The following is a 21,617-nucleotide window of genomic DNA, read 5'->3' as shown; positions in this document are numbered from 1 at the left end:
TTTGCCTAGCCATAGGTCAAGTGCTCAAAAGCTGCATATGGCTAGTGGATACCATCCATATTGGACAGCGCAGTTCTGTAACATGCTCAAGTCAGAATCACTGGGCTATAGAGAAGGAAAACTTCATGGTGTGTGTATTGGGGGTGAGGAGGGAGTCAGGGCAGCTTATTGCTGCCACCTTGGGGGGGATTGGAGGACAGTGGTGAAGCAGTTACCCAGGGTTAGGAGATGTGGTGGTGGAGGGAACAGAAGGGCACCACGGATGCAAGAATTTGCTCCTTCCTGTTGTCTTCTCTTCCCCATGGCCTCTCACCAGAGCTCTGGCTGCTCTCGGGGTGCAGTATCGGACAGAGGCCGCACTAGGGCTCTTCTACGTCTCCCACACGACGGCCCCACACGTGGCATATGTGCCGCGCTCTCTGGCCGCAGTCTCTCCAGCCATGTCCCCAGGGTACTGTTTATATTTTTGCCCTAGTCCTCTGCCATCTTTCACCTGGAAAGGCCCACCTTCTTTTCAAATCCTGCCTCTTCCCCCACCGTCTGCCTATGACAATTCCTTTTCCCTATTCTTTCTTCTCATCTTTTAAATTCTGGGTTTCTGAAAAAAAAAATCATCTTGGTTTTCAAACTGTCCTCTAATTTCTCTCCTAAGCTTGGCTTCATTTTCTCCTTCCCTTTAGTCCCACTTTTCTCCTGCATTTTCCCCCAAGCATTCCTTGTGTCTTCATCCCTTCTGCACAGGCCCAAACCATACATACTGACTTCCCCTTCTCTGCCCTTGGCTTATTACTTTCAACTTGGAATGGGAGCACTAAAAGTGGCAGAGAAAACTTGGGGGCTCATTTCCTAGAGTGGCACCAACTTCGTCAATTGAGACCAGACCTGGGTCAAGCTGGGCTACTTCCAGAAAACCCTCAGCTACCTCTTGGTGATAAGCATTATCACCCTTAATTTCCACATCAGGACACAGAAGTTCTAAGAGGTGTAAGGACTTGCCCAAGTTACGTAGCAGAGCCAGGATTCTAACCTTGTGTTCCTTCGACTACAACATAATTCAGTGCAAATATTGGAGCTGCCATTTTTATCACTTCTCTGTACCTTCTCTCAAAAGCTCAATGACGTATTGTGAATATGAGACGATTTGCTTAGTTCATTAGGAATCCTAAGAGCTCTTTAGAAGGATGCCCCAGTGCTGACAGCATCTTCTGTCATTTCCTAACTGCAGAATTTATTGCTTATCTCACCAGTTTCCTTTTGGATTTGAATGTACTTCTCATGGGAACTGTTTAAATAAAGTGACAGTGATCCACTTAAAGAATTTTATTGCTTAAAAACACAGACTAGAAAATCTTAATACAGCTAGAAAAAAAATGAACTGGCCCAGGGTTTTTAAGGATGTTTTCACAGGCATCTGTTTTTGGTTTGGGCCATGCAGCTTGCAGGAGTCCCACACGAGGGACTGAACCCAGGCCACACCAGTGAAAAGCCTGGAATCCTAACCTTTTCTGATGGGGGTTAGGATGAAGAGGCTCAGCATAAAGATAACAGCTCAGAATTTCACCTCTGCTCTAACTATTCCCATAGCTGCCAAATAACAACCAGGCACAATTCTAAAAATATTAACAATGGAAAAGATGGCAGCAGCAAGAAATTACCCCTGAGCAGGAAAGCAGCTGCTAATGCCTGAACAAAGACACCTCACAACTTAGTATCAACTACTGCCAGGTAGGCACTTAAATTCATTGTGGCTGGTTCTAGCACTGGGCAGAAATGGTTTGACTTTGTTCTGTTTCAGTAAATATTTGAAACAAGCAGAAGAAAAAGCTAAAATCTATGCACACTGGCTATACAGCCTTCAAGTTAAAGACTGTCTGCCTTTGGCAAGCATGGCTGAATTATCTGATGGCACCATAGTAGAGAAGCAATTTAAGTAATTCTTAAAACTTTATAAAAAGAAGTCAAGTCTCATAGTTGAGCTGGGTCTTTGGGTTCTACAGAACTAGCAAAAAAAAAAAAAAGGTTCAGAGAAGCAAATACAAATGATTCGGCACAAGGCAATGAAAGGAAAAGAAACAGGCACAGTTTATCTAGCTTCAGTCTGGATGGTGAATCCAAGGCCTGTGTGCCAGATTGAAGACTCTCCTCACTTCTTCAGGAAATGGTTCAGTCTTTCCTGCAGATAAATGAGCTGTAGGGAGAGGGAGAAAAAACATGAAAAATTCATCTGAAATCTTAAGTCCCATTACTTAATCTAGAATTTACTTATATAAACCAAATGGAAAGAATGTCATTTGGCATTTATAAGGTTATCTTACTTAGTCTTAAAATGTTAAAAAGAACAGTGCCAATCAACCTTTAAGTTCAGATTCCTTCTATCACTTGCATCTTCCTCTAATCTTTCCCTACCTCAATTTCTCCTATATACTTCTGGCACAGAAATTTTCCTGAGTTACTCTCCAGGTGAAAAAGCTTTTAAGGTTTATTATGAACTACACCAAAAATCTAAACTCTTAAGCCTGGCATCACCACCTCTGAGCCATTGTGCATGCTACTTTCTATACAGAATGCCTTTGTTTCTCTCTTTATTAAACCCTGTGTCTCTGTGTGCTCAGTTGCTCAGTTGTGTCCAACTCTTTGTGACTGCATGGACTGTAGTCCACCAGGCTCCTCTGTCCATGGGATTTTCCTGGCAAGAATACTGGAGTGGGTTGCCATTTTGTGCTCCAGGGAATCTTCCCGACCCAGGGATTGAACCTCAGTCTCTTGCATTGGCAGGCAGATTCTTTACCACTGGGCCACCTGGGAAGCTTATTAAAACCCTACCCACCTCTTAAGACCCTAAACACCATCTCTCTATGACGTTTTCTCTAATCTCCATGGACAAAATTGAGCTCTCATTTCTTTAAATTCCTATCCCTCTCACGGATTTCTCCCCAGCTGGAGGCAGAGATTGTGTCATAAGCATTTTGTAGTTCTCTGCAGAACCTAGCTTTAAGTAGGCACCCAATAAATCTGTGTTGAATAAATGAGCTAACATAAAGGGCTTCCCTGGTGGCTCAGCTTGTAAAGAATCCGCCTGCCATGTGGGAGACCTGGGTGTGGTCCCTGGGTTGGGAAGATCCCCTGGAGAAGGGAAAGGTTACCCACTCCAGTGTTCTGGCCTGGAGAATCCCGATGGACAGAGGAGCCTGGTGGGTTACAGTCCGTGGGGCTGCAAAGAGTCAGACATGACCGAGCGACTCAGCACACAGCATACAAAGGACTCTAAGTAAATAAAGAGTACAGCAACAGTTCTATGTTGAAAATAGCACTTCCCCAATATTAACTACTTAATATGGAGGAAAATAAAGATGTTTATTGGGTGTTAAAGCAATCATGGCATTAACTGTTCACATGGTGGTATATAAGCAGTACTTGGGTGAGTGATGTGCTGAGGGGAAGGGCATATACATGAGAATTCTCCTGGCCTTGTTGGTATGGGGATGGACATGGGGGAATGGCATCACTACCTTAAGAGCCCCATGCTAGGGAATTCCCTGGTGGTCCAGTGGTTAGGACTCTGCAATTTCACTGCTGAGGTTCAATGCCTGGTCAGGGAACTAATATTCCCCAATCTGCATGGGGCAGCCAAAAATAAATAACTAAAAAGAGCCCCATGCTAAGTCCATCCTCATAATAAGACCACCAGTCTCTTTAAAACCATTATCCTACTCTTAACAGCATAGGGCTAGAACCAGCATACATTTCTGTACAGCTGCTTGACCTCCACTAATCCCACACTGCCCTCTTCTCTCTCCACTCTGCTCACTCTTTTGGAGTTTAACTAATGGTCTTTCAAGTTAGAAATCAAGTCTATGCCCTTAACGCTCCCTTCTCCTTCAACGCCCAGAAACTGACCTGAGTCCCATTAATTCTAACTTTAAAATATATTCTCTCATATATAACTGTTCACAGCAGCATTATTCGTGATAACCAAAGGTGGAAACAACCCAGGTGTCAACTGATGGATAAGCAAAATGTTCTATATCTGTACAATGGAATATTATTCAGCCATAATACGGAATCTAGTACTGATACATTCCACAACATGGTTAACCTTGAAAACATTATGCCAAGTGAAAGAAGCCAGACACAAAGACCATGTATTTATATTTCCTTTTATGTGAAATAATCATAATAGGCAAAGTAGGCTAGTAGAAAGAAGATTAGTGGTTACCTAGAGCTAGGGGGTGGGGATGGGTATGGAGTGTGTGGGAGGGTCAGAAGATATGGGAAGTGACTGCTAATGGGTACAAGTTTCTTTTGGGGCTGATGAAAATGTAAAATTGATTGTGGTGATGAATGCACAATTCTGTGACCGTACTGAAAGTCACTGAATTGTACAATTTAAATGGGTGAATTGTATGGCACATGAATTTATACCCCAATAAAACAGCTATGAAACATTTTATTGCATTTACAAATATATATATTCTTTCTGAATGAAATAATGCCATTTTCAGCAACATGGATGGATCTAGAGATTATCATATTAAGTGAAGTATTAGTAAGTCAGAGAAAGACAAATATCGTATCACTTATATGTGGAATCTACAAAATGGTACAAATGAACTTATATACAAAACAAAATAGACCCAAAGACATAGAAAGCAAATTTATGGTTACCAAAGGAGAAAGAGTGGGGAGGGATTAATTAGGAGTTTGGGATTAACAAATACGTGTTTGTTGCTGTTTAGTAGCTAAGTCGTGTCTGACTTTTGCAATGTCCGTGGGATTTCCCAGGCAAGAATCAAACTCACATCTCCTGCTTGGCAGGTGGATTCTTTACCACTGAACCACCAGGGAACCCCATATACATACTACTATATATAAAATATATAAACAACAAGGACCAACTGTATAGCATAGGGAACTATACTCAGTATCTTGTAATAACCTATAATGGAAAAAGAGTCTGAAAAGAGATGGCTCCAGCGGTAGAGTCCACCTGCAATGTGGGAAACTCAGGGGACTCGGGTTCAATCCCTGGGTCGAGAAGATCCCATGCAGCAGGAAATGGCAAGCCACTCCAGTATTCTTGCCTGGGAAATCCACGGACAGAGGAACCTGGCGGGCTATAGTCCATGGGGTTACAAAGAGTCAGACACAACTGACCACGTGATGGATGGATGGATACACACACACACACACACAAATATAACTGAATCACTTTGCTATATGCTTGAAACTGACACAACATTGTAAGTTAACTATACTTCAATAAAAAAAGAAAAAATATTCTATCTCCATTTCCATCTCCTTATTTCAAGTTACCATCATCTTTTATTAGACTACAACACAGCCTCCTAACTGCCCTCTCAGCTTCTAGTCCTGTCCTCCCACAATCCATCCTTCAGATATCAATAATCAAAGGGATCTTTAAAACTTCTAACTTAAATGTGACTTTCCTGCTTTAGAGACTTCCCTGGTGGCTCAGACAGTAAAGTGTCTGTCTACAATGCGAGAGACCCAGGTTCGATCCCTGGGTGGGGAAGATCTCCTGGAGAAGGAAATGGCAACCCACTCCAGTATTCTTGCCTGGAACATCCCATGGACGGAGGAGCCTGGTAGGCTACAGTCCATGGGGTCGCAGAGTCGGACACGACTGAGCAACTTCACTTTCACTCTCACTTTCCTGCTTTAAACTCTCCAAGGTTTCCCACTGCATTTTTAAGACTAAAACCCATCCTCCTTATCGTGGCCTGCAAGGGACCATACAATATGGCCTCTGCATACTTCACCAACCTCACGTTGAGTCACTTCCTTGCTTTAAATACTTTAAAGTCTCTTCCTTGCTTTAAATACTTCAGAGGTCCTCAAAGAGACCAAGCTCTTTTCCAATGTGAGACCTGGCATATGCTCCACCCAAGAAGTTCTTCACATCCTTTTTGCTTGGACTTACCGTTCAGGTCTCAGCTTAAATATCACTTCCTCAGAAAGGCTGATTATGATCCCCCCCTCCCAATTTAATTCAGGACTCTCTTTATTCAAAGCACACCCCTGACTCTCCTTCACAGCTCTTCTTTATTATTTGCACCTTTATATTTGTATTATAATTTACCACTGATCTTCCTGCTAGACTGTTTGCTCCATTAGGACAAGTATTGTATCTGTCTTATTCAACACTGTGTGTACATCCAGTGCTTTTCACTTAATAGGCATTTACTACCTGCTGAATGAGTGAATTTTCACAAAGACTTTGTTTCAACCTGCTACCTTCATTTAGAAGATTTGGGCCACTACTATTCTTATGAAAAGAACAGCCAGAAATGAGATTGGGGGATTCTTTGTATCAAACAAATAATTTATTATATCAAACAAATAATTTTCTGGTTGATGTGAAAACACACTTCTCACCTGCTCAGTTTTTTCTTCTTCCTGTAACTTAAGCCTCTCCAGCACAGACTGTAAATGATTCTGGAAAGCAAATCATATAAATGATGAATGTTGAGTCTCAAAGGAAAAGAGAACCAAGAGAGACAAAGAGTTTGGCAAATAATGTGATAAATCAAAAACTGTTGTAACAAAAGACTTTTAAAAAGGATTTAGAAAAAGAATGTCTATATGTGTGTAACTGAATCACTTTGTAAAACAGAGACTGGCACAACACTGTAAATCGACTATACTTCAATAAAAAAATTTTTTAAAGGATTTAGAGTATAAAAACTATGCTCTCCAACTACAGGGCCATTTGATTTGATTTTTTTGACCCTACACAGCATTTTTTTCTTGCCCTAAAACAAACGGTTGGAATGCCTCCATGTTACCTTTCTCTAGCTTAGCACAACTCCTTTGACTGGTGAACTGTTTAAAAAGCTGGCCTGGAATTTGTTGCTGACTCTTTCATTCCCCTGCACTCGGACAGAATATTATCATTCTTAACTAATACTGCATGCAGCAGTAATCATGATATCTGTATCTTTCAGAGTATGTCCACATCTATTATCCCACTTGGTTATTCTGAAGGACAACACTCTGAATAAGTACAGTTCTGTATCAAGTTTCTCCCCTTCACTGACAAAAGCTCTACAGAAAAAGAAATCTGGCAAGAAATTCCCCGAATGCCTCAGAATTTCCCTCACTATAAAAGGAGAAGAAACATGGCCTAGACACACATTTTCCTTTTGCTGAAATGTGTATTAATAGAATATGCATTAATTTGTATTAATAAAACTTAGGCATGGTATTAATTCTTATTCAAGCAGGTATCATGAAATTTAAAAATTAACTTTAATTCTCTTTCATTGCAATGAATACATTTTGGTACAGAGCAATAGGATTCAATCTATGCTCTACCACTTACTGTGGTCCCTGGCAAATTAATGAACCTCTTTGAATTTCAATTTATCTGTTAAATGGGAATAGTGACAGTACCTGTATTTCAGGGATGTCAGGATGAAATGTAGTAACACATGTAAAATGCTTAGCTCTGTGTATGCCTTTCACATTGTTAAATGTTCAATATTGGCAATTATCTCAAGTCTGCTGGTCCCTTCCCCCAAATGCTTATACAAGATGAACAAAATTACTCAGGTAAAACAAAATACAGCTATCTTTTATTAGGGATTTCTAAAGAGGCTGCTCAGGTTCATGAATGAACTAGAATGCTGCACAGAGATGGAATGAGTAGAAAACAGAGATGGGATTTTGAAAGTAAGATATCAAGATATCTTTATACCAGCCAACAAGAATTTACCTTGAGTGTCAGGTTTTCCACTTTGCTGATGAGCTCCTTCTGTCTTTGTGCCTTGCGCTGAATCTCATGGAGCATTTTCTCCGTGTATTGAGTGTACTTCTGAATCTCCATGACTAACACAGATAGACAAAAACCTCATGCATCTAAACAAGGCCTAAACTAGTGGACCAAGGTCCAAATCAACTAAAACTGCAGTAAATATTTGAGCAATAATTTCTCAAACTTAACTTTGCATCTAATGCAAGTTCAGAGTCAGTCTTGAGTACTGACACCCACTCTGTCCCACTCGTTTGTTTCTCCCTCTAACTTACCCATTGAGCTGGTTCCCTCCTTTGCCTCATACTGGCCATATTCAAGGGACCTGGCCTGTAGCGCCCTTTCTATATCCTCGTCATAATAATCTTCCTCCTCTTCTTCATCATCATAGTCCTCCTCCTCCTCCTCCTCCTCCTCCTCTTCCTCCTCCTCCTCTTCCTCCTCCTCCTCTTCCTTCTCCTCTTCCTCCTCCTCTTCCTCCTCCTCTTCCTCCTCCTCTTCCTCCTCCTCTTCCTCCTCCTCTTCCTCCTCCTCCTCTTTATCATTCTCCTCAGTGTTATTGCTAGAATCATCGCACATCTCCTGAAGCACATAATAGTCTAAGGGTTTTAAAAAAGAGGAAGGTGAAAACATTTGAAAAGTTTCAAATTGGGAAAAAATAAATAAATAAATAAAATATTCAATATTTTAAATAAATAAATATCCCACTCCAGCTGCAGTTATACTCCCCCTCAAGTTTACTGGGCAACCAATGAATTTCGTAAGTAATTTTTCTCACAAGAAGATGATTCCCTTTATAAAACAAGGACAGAAAATACAAAACAGTGTAAGATTCATTCATGTATTCAGTGATCAAAATATTTAGACAACCCAAGGACCCATAGGAATTTTAGAATAGCGGGGATGGATGGGATATTAAAACCCCAATATAAAACCCCTTAACTTGAGGGACCAATAAGAGGCAAGAAGGGCAAAGGTATCCTTTTTTTGTGATTAGCCTGTGAGTCTGTGGAGAATAGGCCTACACACAGTCAACACTTGCCCTCTCTGAATCTTCTGCTTTGCCTTTATTAGCGTACCTGGTAAGATATGACCCTGCTGATAGTGGTTCATTCCTGAGGCTATCGCATAGCCAGGAATGGAGCCTTGACTTTCTATTTCCTTTGTTTCATCTTCACCAATGACCTCCCACCCTAAAAGGAGAGGAAGTCAAGGAAAAGGCAGAAAGAAAGAAGGCAATGTTGAAAGGGAAGAGCCTCTCTACCTGAAAGTGCTATTTAATTTAGTCCAACTTCAGGCCATTTGTAGCTGGATTCCTAGTATGGATAAGTGTTTTATATTGAAATACACAAGTAAATTATTTCTATTATATGAATGTACTGTTCCTAGCTAGAAAGTAACATTACCCCAAATTCTAAGTTCTATACATTAACATCAGTACACAAATACCAGAAATGAGGACTTGTCACCAAGTGCATTTGGGGTGGAACAAACTGCACAGAAAAATATTTAGTATAAAAGGATACGGGCACTGACAGCTTCGGCATCTGAACACAGCAGTCTTTTTACTTCCCTTTCCACATCAGGAGATTCAAAGGGCTGAACCAGAGTAGGCAAAGAAGGAATGCCAGTAATCTCATTTAACACGCTGTGTTTTGCAGGAATGCCATTTTCCTACATACAAATGAATTCAAAAATTTAGGCTTCTTTTAAGATACATCCAATCAAATTTCTACTTTAAACAATGCTATTTATGAAGGAAACTTTGATCAGGGTCTATGTTTTTGTACAGCAAGCTTATTTTTTCCCAATCAATTACTTGAGACATTTAATCTTTTCAACCTGCAACACTATATTAAAGACTCTTTTAGAAGTACCACCCTTAAGTCTCAGTTATTAATTATTTGCATTGACCCTTACTAGCAAAGAACTACGATTTTTTGCTACTTACAAGTAATTTTGTGTAAAGACCCAAATTCCCAGATTCTACTTTCCCACATCTTTATTATTAGAGAGTTTCCTATAAAAACAGGACCTTAGCCACACATTCTCCCTTAAATCGAGTTTTAGACAATTATCTCCATGGCAACCAATTCATCGTGCCACAAATAGAAATTAGAACTTTGAGGGGGAAAAAGCAATTGCAAAAAAACTGCTGGTAAAAGTGAACTCTGGCTTCCAAGAAAAATGTTTTAAATAAATATCACAGAAAAGAAGCAGATTAAGATACCAAGATTACTGACCAAATTGCATCTTATGCTCTAGGAGTTGTCAAACATGAAACAATGAATTCTTTATTTTTCAGTGAATCAAATTCAGTCTATGTGTATGGGAGTGGGGGTTACAGGTGAGAAGGAAGGCTCAAAAGTAAATTTGATAATTTTGGGGGTTTGTTTGAAATTAAAAAGCTGTAAAATAAAATCCACTATAGGTAAACAATAATGATTTACCTACCTCAGGTAAACAATATGATTTGTCTACCTCAGGAAGTTCTATTTCTTCAGTTTGTTTGACATCAGGATCCTATGAAAGAGAACACAGTAAACGATGAAGTTATATTAAAATTGTTCTATTTTACTAAAGTTTAAAGAGTTCTAGACCCATTCTTAATGTAGTTTTCTATTTAGTAGACACTCAATAAATGCTCTAGACTAACAGTATAAAGCCAAGGCAACTGTGTTCATAGATTAAACAGTAAACTATCAATTCTTCCCAAATTGATCTATAGGTTTAATGCAATTCCTATCAAAATTCCAACAGTATTTTCTGTAATACATAGACAAACTTATTCTAAAATGTATATGGAAAGGTACAGGCTCTAGAATGGCTGTAATAATCTTGAAAAAAAAATAAAATAAAATCAATCTTCCTGATTCCAAGACTTATTACAAAGCTACATTGCAGAATTGGTGATCAACACACAGATTAGTTGAACAGGATAGGGAACCCAGGAAAAAAACTCACACAAATATGCCCAACTTTTTTTTTTTTCCCAACTTATTTTTGACAAAGGTACAGAAGCAATACAATGGACAAAGGGCAGCCTTTTTAACAAATGGTGCTGGAGATTTTGGACATGCAAAGAAAAAAAGAGAAGAATCTTGAATTAACCCTCAAGTACAAAAATTAACACAAAAGTCAATTGCAAACTTAAATTTAAACCTTTTTAAAAAAATAGGAGAAATCTTCAGGATCTGGGCTAGACAAATAGTCCTTATAATTGACATGAAAAACAAGATCCTTAAAAGAAAAAAAAATCAATAAATTGGACTTCATCAAACAAAAATCTTTAGCTCTTTGAAAGACCCTGTGAGGAAGTTGAAAAGACAAGTTACAGACTGGGAGAAAATATCTGCAAACCACATATCTGACAGAAAACTAGTATTTAGAATATAAAAAAGAACTTCTCAAAACTCAACAATAAAAACAATCCATTTAGAAAATGGACAAAAGGCATGAACAGATACTTCATTGAAATGGACATACAGATGGCAAAAAAGCACCTGAGAACATGCTCAACATCATTAGCCACGAGGGAAAAGCAAATACCACAGTGAGATCACTATACATCTATCACAATGACTAAAATTAAAAACTAGCGACAACACCAAATGCTGGTGAAAATGGAGAGAATTGGATTGTGTGAACATTGCTGGTGTTAATGTAAAATGGTGCAGCCACTCTGGAAAATGCTATGGGTAGTTTCTTATAAAACTAAATATGCAACATATCCAGTAATTGTACTCCTGGGTATTTATGCCAAAGAAATGAATACTTATGTTCACACAAAAACCTGCTGGCAGCTTTATCTATAACAGTCAAAAACTGTAAACAACCCAGATGTTCTTCTATAAGTGAACAATTAAGCAAACTGTGGTACATTCACAACACAGCCTACCACTCAGCAATAGAAAGGAAGGAACTATTCACACATGCAACAGTCTACATGGACCTTAAGGGAATTAATCTCAGTGGAGAAAAAGCCAGTCTCAAATGTCATACTTTGTATGATTCCACTTATATGACATTTTCAAAATGACAAAATTATAGAGATGGACAACACATTAGTGATTAGCGGGGGTTAGAGCCTGGTGGTGGGGGTTGGAGGGAGGTGGGTGTAGCTTTCAAGGGCAAGATCAGGGATCCTGGTGGTGACAATACTGTTTAGTATCTTGACGGTGTAGGTAGATACACCAACATACACATGGGATAACTGCATAGAACTATACACATGTAAGGACTTCCCTGGTGGCTCAGCGGTAAAGTATCTGCCTGTCAATGCAGGAGACATGGGTTTGATGCCTGGGTCCGGAAGATCCTCTAGAAAAGGAAACGGCAACCCACTCCAATATTCTTGCCTGGGAAATCCCATGGACAGAGAAGCCTGGCAGGCTACAGTCCACGGGGTTGTAAAGAGTCGGACATGCCTTAGTGACTAAACAACAACAAACACATACACACACATACAGAGGAGTACAAGTAAAACTGGAGCAACTTGAAGAAGATTGGTGAATAGTGATAATGTCAATTTCTTGTTTGTGATATTGTACTATAGTTTTGCAAAAAGTTACAATGGGGAAAACTAGGTCAAGGGTATATGGTATCTCTTTTTTATTGCTTACAACTGCACGTGAATCTACAATTATTTCCAAATTAAAAATTTAATTAAAAAAGAAGCCAAGGTATAGTACTCTTGTAGTTTTCCCAGGGTTCTACAAATCTGAGGTAAGGTTAGGAATACAACCACATTTCCCAATTCTCAGGTTCTGGCTGGGTTCACTTTAAAATAAGATTTTGCAGTTGGAAATGTTTGAAAGCATTAGCAGAAGTTTCAAATTCATGACACATCTAGATTCCTAAACACTAGCCTATAACTTCAAGAGTCCAGTCTGTTTTTGTTCATTACATATTTCCATTTGTTAGCACACAGTGCCTGGCATGTTGCTCACACTCAATAAATGTTTACTGGACATATAAATGAGTGAACAAATGAATATCTGACTGACTGTCTCCCCCCCCCCCATAATCCTCTTCCAATCCACCCAGAAGACACAGAAATTGCATGCCACAAACCTTTTTCTTTATTTTGCGGAACCTTTTCTTTCTGACATTCTGAAGTGGTGGAGTAACTGAAATAAATTCAACGTGGTGAAATGTATATATGATTGATGGTAGTCACATGTCTATCTGAATTGGACAGAGAAAGCTCATGCTATAAGCTACAGGCTCGTGACAAGACTTGTTCTTTTAAGAGTGTCTGGCTGCCTCCTGAACCAAATACCTAAGTGTGACAACAGATCCCTGGCTCACAAGTAATCAGAACTCAGCAGATCAATGTAGTTAGCCAGAATGAGCAAGGGACTGTTGTTGACTTACTGCCATGCTTCCAGGTATATTTCTTCCGTCTCTTCTTTTCAGTTTTCCTGGTTGCTTTAAGATCAGTAAAGGTTACTGATTCTCCAAGAGAAGAGCGAACATTAGCATGAGCAGTGCACACAAGCATCTACATTTAACAAAGACAAAGAAGTTGACCACAAATCTTCAGTTAGTAATGGATCATGACCATTCTTACCACCAGAAATCCTGGGGCACAGAGGAAAATGTTACTTGGCATTTCCAGAAAACCAAGTATTACATACATTCATATTCATTCCCTCTCTATCTCAGCAGCACTGCATATGGAGGCTGAGGGGTTTTTGTTTTGTTTTGTTTTTTGCTTGAGTGCTTACCACTGCAGAAGGAATATGGCTGAAAAAAAAAGATATATCTTAGCATTTTGCTTTAGAAAGAAAGCCAAAAAATCAACAGTAGAGATGATGAACAAGAACCAGTGTAAACCTCCAGAGTTAGCAGGAAGTTCAGACGAAGATCTCAGATGTTCATATTTTTCAAATAATGATAAATGGCAAACAGGAGGCTCTAAAAGCTGTTTGGATAAAATTAAGTAGTGAAAGGTGATGGCTCAAACACCAAACTAGCACATGACATTGTATTCCTGTGCAATTGAGTTGGAAATTAGAAATGACAAACAGGTGAAAGGAGAATTGAAAGAAAGAAATAAAAGGAGGGAGAAAGGAAATCCTCAAAGGATATGAGGGCGAATAGATTAAGAAAGCTTGTCCATACCTGGGAAATATCTGCCGTTTTATAAAAAGTTTTTCTATCCAGAGTTTTTAGGCTTCCGATAACACAAGGCAAATCAACCAGCTTAGCAGCTAGTGAGACATTGTCTACCTCAACAACTGCATGACGTGCGTCAGCTGAAGAAAAGTAGAAAAAATTAAGGTTCACATCTTCCCAATGTACTCTTAAAACTGATAGTTTGAATAATGAAGACTTACGTGGGACACACAAGTCTTTCATTGAAACATTATTTCTCATAATGCTAGAATTGGGTACACAACTAGCAACTTCCCAGAGCAAAGAAAGTGGAGTATATGGAGCTCTTTTTTTTTCCAGTTTATGTCACTCAATCAAAAGTAGATAAGTTTCTTGGTAATGGTTGTGACCTAAAAGTGAATGGAGCAGTAAATCTTTCATTCTCATCTTGAAAGGCCAACTCCATTCGTTCAAATCCATTCATCTGGACACTGTTAGGAGCACTCGATCATGTCACTAAACGTGGGTGTTTTCAAAGGGAAGGGTTGATTCTAGAATAGTAAGTCTCAAGTTGTAATCTCTAGTTAAAGTCACAAAGGTAAAATTCTATACAATAGCCAGAGAGAGAGAGAAACAATCAGTCATACACTACCTGAGTGCTGGGATTATGGGCCATTTTAAATTTTATTTTTCATATACCTCTCCATATTTAAAAATCTAATAAATACTACAGAGATAAAGATATGTCACTTTTGTGAACAAAAAATAGTAAATTCACTTGTTATTCCCCTAGACAGTCAGAAAAACTTGCAGTTAGGAGACAATCACCAGTATGTAAATCCCACAGTTGACCTCCAAGTTCTTTCTTATACACACCATGATAATTACCTCAAGTTTTATGCAAGTTCTATTTTCTTTCCTCTTAAAAAGAAGAGATGGGAGTGACTAAAGCCTCTCTTTGAGTTCATCAAGGCAGAGACCACATTCTATTCTTTGCCACATCCTTGGCATTTAATACTATGTCTGACACACAGCAAGCCCTTAATAAATTACTGTTCGATGTATGGTGAATGTATATTAACTACTTACAAAATAAGTCAATTTTTAGTTTATTCTGCATGGAAGAACTTCCAGAATGCACCATCTTTCTGACAGTAGAAGCATGTTCCTAAAAAGGAGGTAAATTGAAAAATCAGAAGGATCAACTGTCAACTTAGCAGCTAATAGAAAGATATGTCAGAGACAGTCCTCCTTTAAACAAAACCTTAGACTTCTCACACGTTAGGAACAGTGCCATGTACCATGTGATACTGTGCACTGTGAAGTCAAGTTAGGAAGAAGTTGACTCTAATCTCACTGTTGTCTCTTGGTAGCTACAGATAATGCCTTCTCCTAGCTGTACATTCCTGGTTTTCACTGTTACCCCTTCAGTTGTAGTTGCCAAGGGAAGGCTTAGCTGCAGTTTACTGGGTATATTTGTTGCTGTTGTTGTTCAGTCGCTCAGTCATGTCTGACTAATTATAGGGTATATTAATTAACCCTAAGTGGGGATATACCTTTCTGAAGCCCATCCTTAATATACCTTTCTTAGACTAAATAATACTTGAACACAGGTATCAATAGGGGAAGAGACCCTAACACAATGTTGAGGTAAGCTTCGACAGCCTCGCATGGTGATGAATCTGAGGAGACAGTGCTGACCACTTGACTGCCCCTTTTGAGGTGACAGGAAAGAACTCTGTTTTAGAAGAGTCCCATCTTGGCTGTCCAGTGGGCAAGGCTCTTAGCATCGGTGAGAAGTGACAGAGTTCATCATCATCCTACCTGTCTGCCAGGAAATCAATCAGGAAGATAAGTGGCATGTGCAGGATGAAAGAAATACTGCTTAAAAGAGTACATGCTGGGATAGAACTGCCAATAGAACACGACTCCTGGGAAACAAATGTTCTTGGTTTTATAGCCTATCTTAAATAAACAGAAATATTTAAGAATCCAAGCAGAGCTAATACTTATGCGCTGAAGATATTTTGTCTGAGATACAAGGGTTTCTTACCACAGGCAGACGCAGTATAAACTGGTTCTCAAGTTCGTGAGGAGGTTCATCCTGGCTTCTACTCATGTCTTCTTTTTTGAGTTCATGGAAAACAAAAAATAAAACCAACAGAAAGTTACTAAAAACTCTTCTTGCTCCCTCTACCGACCACTTCTGGTAGTACTGGTTAAATTATACAATATCTTGCTAATAACCCTCAGTGGAATGATGTGTATACAGCTTCGAAACACCTTATTTGACATATCTTGATTATTTCTAAAAGCCACCTTGCGAGCATGTGAGCTAAGTCGCTTCAGTCGTGTCCAAAAATTTGCGACCCTATGGGCCATAGTCTGCCAGGCTCCTCTGTCCATGAGCCTCTCCAGGCAAGAATACTGGAGCGGGTTGCCATGCCCTCCTCCAGGGGATCTTCCCCACCCAGGGATCGAACCTGTGTGTCTTATGTCTCCTGCATTGGCAGGCGGATTCATTAACCACTAGCACCACCTGGGAAGCTACACACACACACACACACAATGACATATGGGCCACACACACACGCACACGCGCACACACACTATGACATATGGGCTTCCCTCATGACTCGAGTGGCAAAGTATCCACCTGGCAATGCAGCAGCTGCAGGAGATGTGGGTTCAATTCCGGGGTCAGGAAGATCTCCTGGAGGAGGAAATGGCAAGCCACTCCAGGATTCCTGCCTATAAAATCCCACGGACAGAGGAGCCATGGACAGAGGAACCTGGCATGTGGTCACAAACAGTCAGACACAACTGAGCACACACTCATGCACACACGCGCACACACACACACACGCTTCCCTGGTGGCTCAGCTGGTAAAGAATCTGCCTGCAATGCAGGAGACCTGGGTTTGATCCCTGGGTTGGGAAGATCCCCTGGAGAAGAAAATGGCTACTCACTCCAGTATTCTGGCCTGGAGCATACCATGGACTGTATAGTCCATGGGGTCGCAAAGAGTCAGACACAACTGAGCAACTTTCACTTCACTTCATACACACATATAAAATACACCTTCTGTAAAGTGAATAATCTCCAAGTTAATCTTCATTTTTTTCATCTTATTTTAACTTCTATTTGAGATACATCTGTAATGGCTTGCATTTTGGGTTTCAGGGTCCACAGTACTTCTGAGGAATTTTTTTCTCAAAAATAGAAATAAAGTCATGTACATATATGAAATCTGACAAAGTTTTCTTATGGTCTAAGGACACTATGCTATACACCAAGTCATAAAATCTTACACTTTAAGTTAGACAAAAAGCTCCAGATAAGGTACAGTTCCTAATACTCTGTAAACCATTAATTGAGTTCTGAGTTTTTGATTCAAATCTCACTTAAAAGCAATGGAAAATTTTTTTAAAAAACACACACAAGTGAATATAACAAAAAAAGAAGCAGACTCACAGATACACAGAACAAATTAGTGGTTACCAGTGGAGAGAGGGAAGGGGAAGGGGAAATTTGGAGGGAGCAGATTAAGAGGTACAAACTATTAGGTATAAAAAAAGCTACAAGAATATACTGTACAACACGGGGAATGTACCCAATATTTTATAATAATAAATAGAACATAGTCTTTAAAACGGTCAATCACTATATTGTACACTTGTAACATATAGTACTGCATATCAACTATACTTCAATAAAAGAAGAAATTGGAAGGGGGGGCAAAGAATATTTAGCATTATCAGTTAACATAGAGAAAAAGGAAAAAAAAAACATATACAAGTGAGTCTGAGACCCTTTTATATGTAAATCATTCACCAGGTATGATTTCAGTCCTTTAGGCTGACTTCAGAAACTACCAGAAGAGCACAGGAGCACAAGAGAAATCAAGAACTGAAATGAGACATCCAGGATGAGACAGCAAGGGAAGGGGGAGGGGAGAGAGAAAGAAAAAAGGGAAGAAAGGGACTGATGATTTGTGATAGTCATTTCTCTCTTTTTCCTGCTTCATACAGTTATACAAACACATGCACACATAAATACAAAAACTAAATGTAAAGATAAGGGGGAAAGTTAATTAAACAAAAAAATCTTGGAACTGGGTACACTGCCTAATATAAAAGCAACAAACATTTATGATAGGGAGCAGAAGTACAGATTTACAGAAGTAGCAGAAGTACAGAAGAACTAGCTGCTAAGCAAGATTTTATCAGATCAGTAGTGACTTTTAGATTTCTCATCAGAACTAAGACTAGGGCATTTTGTTCATTTCAGTGCCTTTCTGGCAACTCCTCTTTTATGAAGGAAAGAATGTAAGAACTTGGAATCATTTCAAAGAAGGTAAACACCCTTAGTTGAAATGAGTTTTAATGATTATTTTTTTAAGATCTACTACCTGCAAATTTGGCTTAGACAGTAAAGAATCCTCCTGCAATGCAGAAGACAAGGGTTCGATCCTGGGTCGGGAAGATCTGGAGAAGGGGATGGCTTAGCCACTCCAGTAGTCTTGCCTGAAGAATTCCATGGACAGAGGAGCCTGGCGGGCTACATCCCATTGGGTCGCAAAGAGTCAGACATGACTGAGCGACTAACACACTTTCACTTTATGCAATGAACTGGTTGTATCATCTTCAAGAAAAGGCATCCACTTTTTTGCAGCAAGCACTGTTTGATACCTAATTAAATTAACAGGATCCCTCTCCACCTCTCTCTCTCTCTCTCTCTCTCTCTCTCTCTCTCTCTCGCACACACAGACACACACAGCTCCATCTCATTTCACAGAATTAGAATTGGAATTAGAATTATAGCTAGATGGAGAGTGCCTGATCTCGTGCTCCCAGCAGCACAACTCAGCACAAGCCTAAGCTGGTACTTTCTCAAGTTCATTGCCTCTGGCTGCAGTTTGGAGGCAACGACCACTCCATCCTTATCCAAGGAGGGCACTAAGCTCCCAGAGGCAGAGCGCGGCTCCGAGTCTTTGCTCCTATTTCCCTAGAAAATCTCTCTCGGGTCCAAGGGGCCCTAAGCCTTAGTGTCACCCCAGGCCAGCTTGGAAGGGTAGCACAGCGCGAAGCCCTTTGGTGCCCATCATGCGCCCTTCGACAGCCGGACTCACCCGCTCCTCCGCAGACTGGCGCCCGGACCGCCTCTCTGCCCAGAGGGTTTGCAGAGGGCGAGCGGGCTCCCAGGCTGCGTGCCGCGTTGGCGGGATGCAGGCCACCGGCTGACTTTGAAGCCACAGGTGGCGCCTTGCGCGCCACCCCTCCCCATCTCGCCACCTGCAGCCCAGCGGAGGCGGCGGCCAGCTCGCCGCGTGCCTGGGAGGGGCGGCACGAAGGGTTCTGATCGCCACGGGGACACAGCCGCCCCGGGGCCTCACGGAACAAGGCTGCAGAACAAACACCCTTGACCCAGGAACGACCCTTGGAAAGGCCGTGGGAGTTTTGCCAGTACACAGTGATACCTATACAAGGGCTGGCACAATCGGTTGCACTGCAAAATCCATTAGGTTGGACGGATTTGTTCCTCAGAGAGGCGACCTCGCCTGGTGACAAATACACCGCCACGCAAACCCATTAAATAACTAGAATCCGAGTCCCAACTACTCTAACGGAATTAGCTGATCCCTTCTCAACGAGGTCACTATTTTACGTCTTTTGCACGAGATAGTAGGCAGTCCGTTTATTTTTCTTTTATTTTTATTTTTTTTTAATTAATTTATCTATTGAATCAGTTCTAATGAGGTGGATGAAACTGGAGCCTTTACAGAGTGAAGTAAGCCAGAAAGAAAAACACCAATACAGTATACTAATACATATACATGCTATTTAGTTAATTGGTAAAGATAACCCTGTACGCGAGACATCAAAAGGGACACAGATAAATAGAACAGTATTATGGACTCTATGGGAAAGGGCGAGGGCGGGATGATATGGGACAATGGCACGGAAGCATGGAAATTATTATACGTTTATTTTTCTTAAACGGTCGTCGCAGTTCAAACAAACTTCTAATAGTTCGTTTCTCTCAAAGATTCTGAGGGTAAAAAACATTTTACCTTTCTCTTGGGGTAAGTTTTCCACAGTGGCTTGAGCAGCAGCCTGGGTGCCATTGGCGGCAATGGCGTCAGCACCCTGAGCGTCGTTGACAGGAGTTTGGATGCCTTGGTCACTAACAGTTTGGGCTCCAGGATCGCCAGAAGTTTCAGCTCCATGGTCAGCAGGAATTTGGGAATCTTGGTGGTTCATTACTCCTGATGTGGGATTAAATTCTGAGAAACTGGGGGGACGTGCCTCAGGGAGCTCTCTGGTCTATACCGTTGGGATTGTAAAATGGCTTCCTGTTGCGTCATGAGATCTAGAAGATGCCAGGATTCCTAACATGAGGTCAGAGGTATCCCCCTTAAAGACACAGAGGTAATATTAGAAATATTATGGGATGCCTGTTAGACGATTATAGCCATGATGTCTCTGTTGCCTTCACTTATCTAAACTCAATGGTAAGAAATAAATATTTTTAGAAAACTAATTGCTGTATCCTCATTTCTTCTGGATACACGATTTTTTTCCCTCAGTGGAGCTAAATTGCCAGAGCTTCAGCTCTAGACAGAACCATTTTTGTCCCTTTGAGAATTCAGCCATTGAACTTTAGCGTTGTTTGATGGGGGTACATTGAGGATTTCAATACAAAATGGACTGATGAAACTAGTTTTTTATTTACTGTAGAAAATTATTGATGGCATTTATTATCAAAATAATTATTTAATAATAATTCAAAGGAAAATTATTTTCCATAACTGAGATAATTGAGTAATTGTGTGTTTAGAATCCTATGGACAGTGTGAATTATGTAATTAACTTTCCTTTCTATGGCTGCTAGGAAGCTCAGACCCAATTTCCATCCGCCTCTTAACAACTGTGAACCTTACTGGCATATGTTGATAGGTCCCTTGTCTTAAATAAATAATCACATTTTCTCCCAATCCCTAATTATTTTTATCTGGTGTGGTATCATTCTTTTTAATGGCTGAGTAATATTCCACTGTATATATGTACCACCTCTTCTTTATCCATTCCTCTGTGGGTGGACATTTAGGTTGCTTCCAAGTCTTGGCTATTGTAAACAGTGCTGCAGTGAACACTGCAGTGCATGTATCCTTTTGGATCATGTTTTTCTCCAGATATATGCCCAGGAGTGGGACTGCAAGGTCATATGGTAGCTCTATTTTTAGTTTTTTGTGGCACCTCCATACTGTTCTCCATAGTGACTGTACCAATTTATATTCCCACCAACAGTGTAAGAGGATTCCCTTCTCTCCACACCCTCTCCAGCATTTATTCTTTGTGGATTTCTTGGCAATAGCCATTCTGAGGTGATATCTAATTGCAGTTTTGATTTGCATCTTTCTAGTAACTAGCCATGTTGAACAGATGCCTGTTGGCCAACTGTATGTTGTCTTTGGAGAAATGTCTATTCAGGTCTTCTGCCCATTTTTTTTAGCGGGTCATTTGTTTTGATGCTGTTGAGCATCATAAGCTGTTTGTAAGTTTTGGAGACTAATCCCTTATTGGTCACATCATTTGCAAATATTTTCTCCGAATCTGTGGGTTGTCTATTCGTTTTCTTCATTGTTTCCTTCACCGTGCAAAAGCTTGTGAATTTAAGTAGATCTCCTCTGTTTATTTTTGCTTTTATTTCCATTATTCTGGGAGATGGATTGAGAAAGGTGTT

At 40.2% G+C, this 21,617-nt stretch overlaps 1 protein-coding gene across 4 annotated transcripts; it reads right to left on the bottom strand.

The window, feature by feature from the left end:
- Positions 1 to 1,305: 1,305 nt before the first annotated feature.
- Positions 1,306 to 20,236, bottom strand: TAF7L (TATA-box binding protein associated factor 7 like). Of its 4 annotated transcripts, XM_081565701.1 has the most exons (14): positions 19,945 to 20,236; positions 15,924 to 15,994; positions 14,960 to 15,038; positions 13,898 to 14,031; positions 13,148 to 13,274; positions 12,845 to 12,900; positions 10,226 to 10,294; positions 9,298 to 9,445; positions 8,851 to 8,964; positions 8,335 to 8,370; positions 8,047 to 8,232; positions 7,736 to 7,848; positions 6,397 to 6,456; positions 1,306 to 2,188 (listed from the first exon to the last, which is right to left on the bottom strand). In XM_081565701.1, the coding sequence occupies exons 1-14, from the start codon at positions 20,132 to 20,134 to the stop codon at positions 2,144 to 2,146; spliced, it is 1,428 nt and encodes a 475-aa protein (XP_081421827.1). In that variant the 5' UTR covers positions 20,135 to 20,236; the 3' UTR covers positions 1,306 to 2,143. The 4 variants fall into 4 exon arrangements, with proteins under 4 accessions (XP_081421827.1, XP_081421826.1, XP_081421828.1 ...); XM_081565700.1 differs by having other exon boundaries at positions 8,047 to 8,370; XM_081565702.1 differs by lacking the exon at positions 19,945 to 20,236 and adding an exon at positions 19,003 to 19,273 and having other exon boundaries at positions 8,047 to 8,370.
- Positions 20,237 to 21,617: the final 1,381 nt, after the last annotated feature.

This window comes from Giraffa tippelskirchi, chromosome X (genome assembly GCF_054371585.1).
Source record: "Giraffa tippelskirchi isolate mGirTip1 chromosome X, T2T-mGirTip1v1.2.pri, whole genome shotgun sequence".
Taxonomy (NCBI): Eukaryota; Metazoa; Chordata; class Mammalia; order Artiodactyla; family Giraffidae; genus Giraffa; species Giraffa tippelskirchi.
Note: the sequence above shows the minus strand (reverse complement) of the source record. Positions and strands in the feature narration are given on the sequence as shown.

Excerpts from the sequence above, each read along its gene's own strand:
- TAF7L (XM_081565700.1), bottom strand. The coding sequence starts at position 20,134 with ATGAACCACCAAGATTCCCAAATTCCTGCTGACCATGGAGCTGAAACT. Across the intron at positions 10,295-12,844 it reads TCCGCAAAATAAAGAAAAAG|GATCCTGATGTCAAACAAAC; the intron begins GTTTGTGGCATG and ends TCTCTTTCATAG. Across the intron at positions 8,965-9,297 it reads TGCCGAAGCTGTCAGTGCCC|GGTGGGAGGTCATTGGTGAA; the intron begins GTATCCTTTTAT and ends CTCTCCTTTTAG.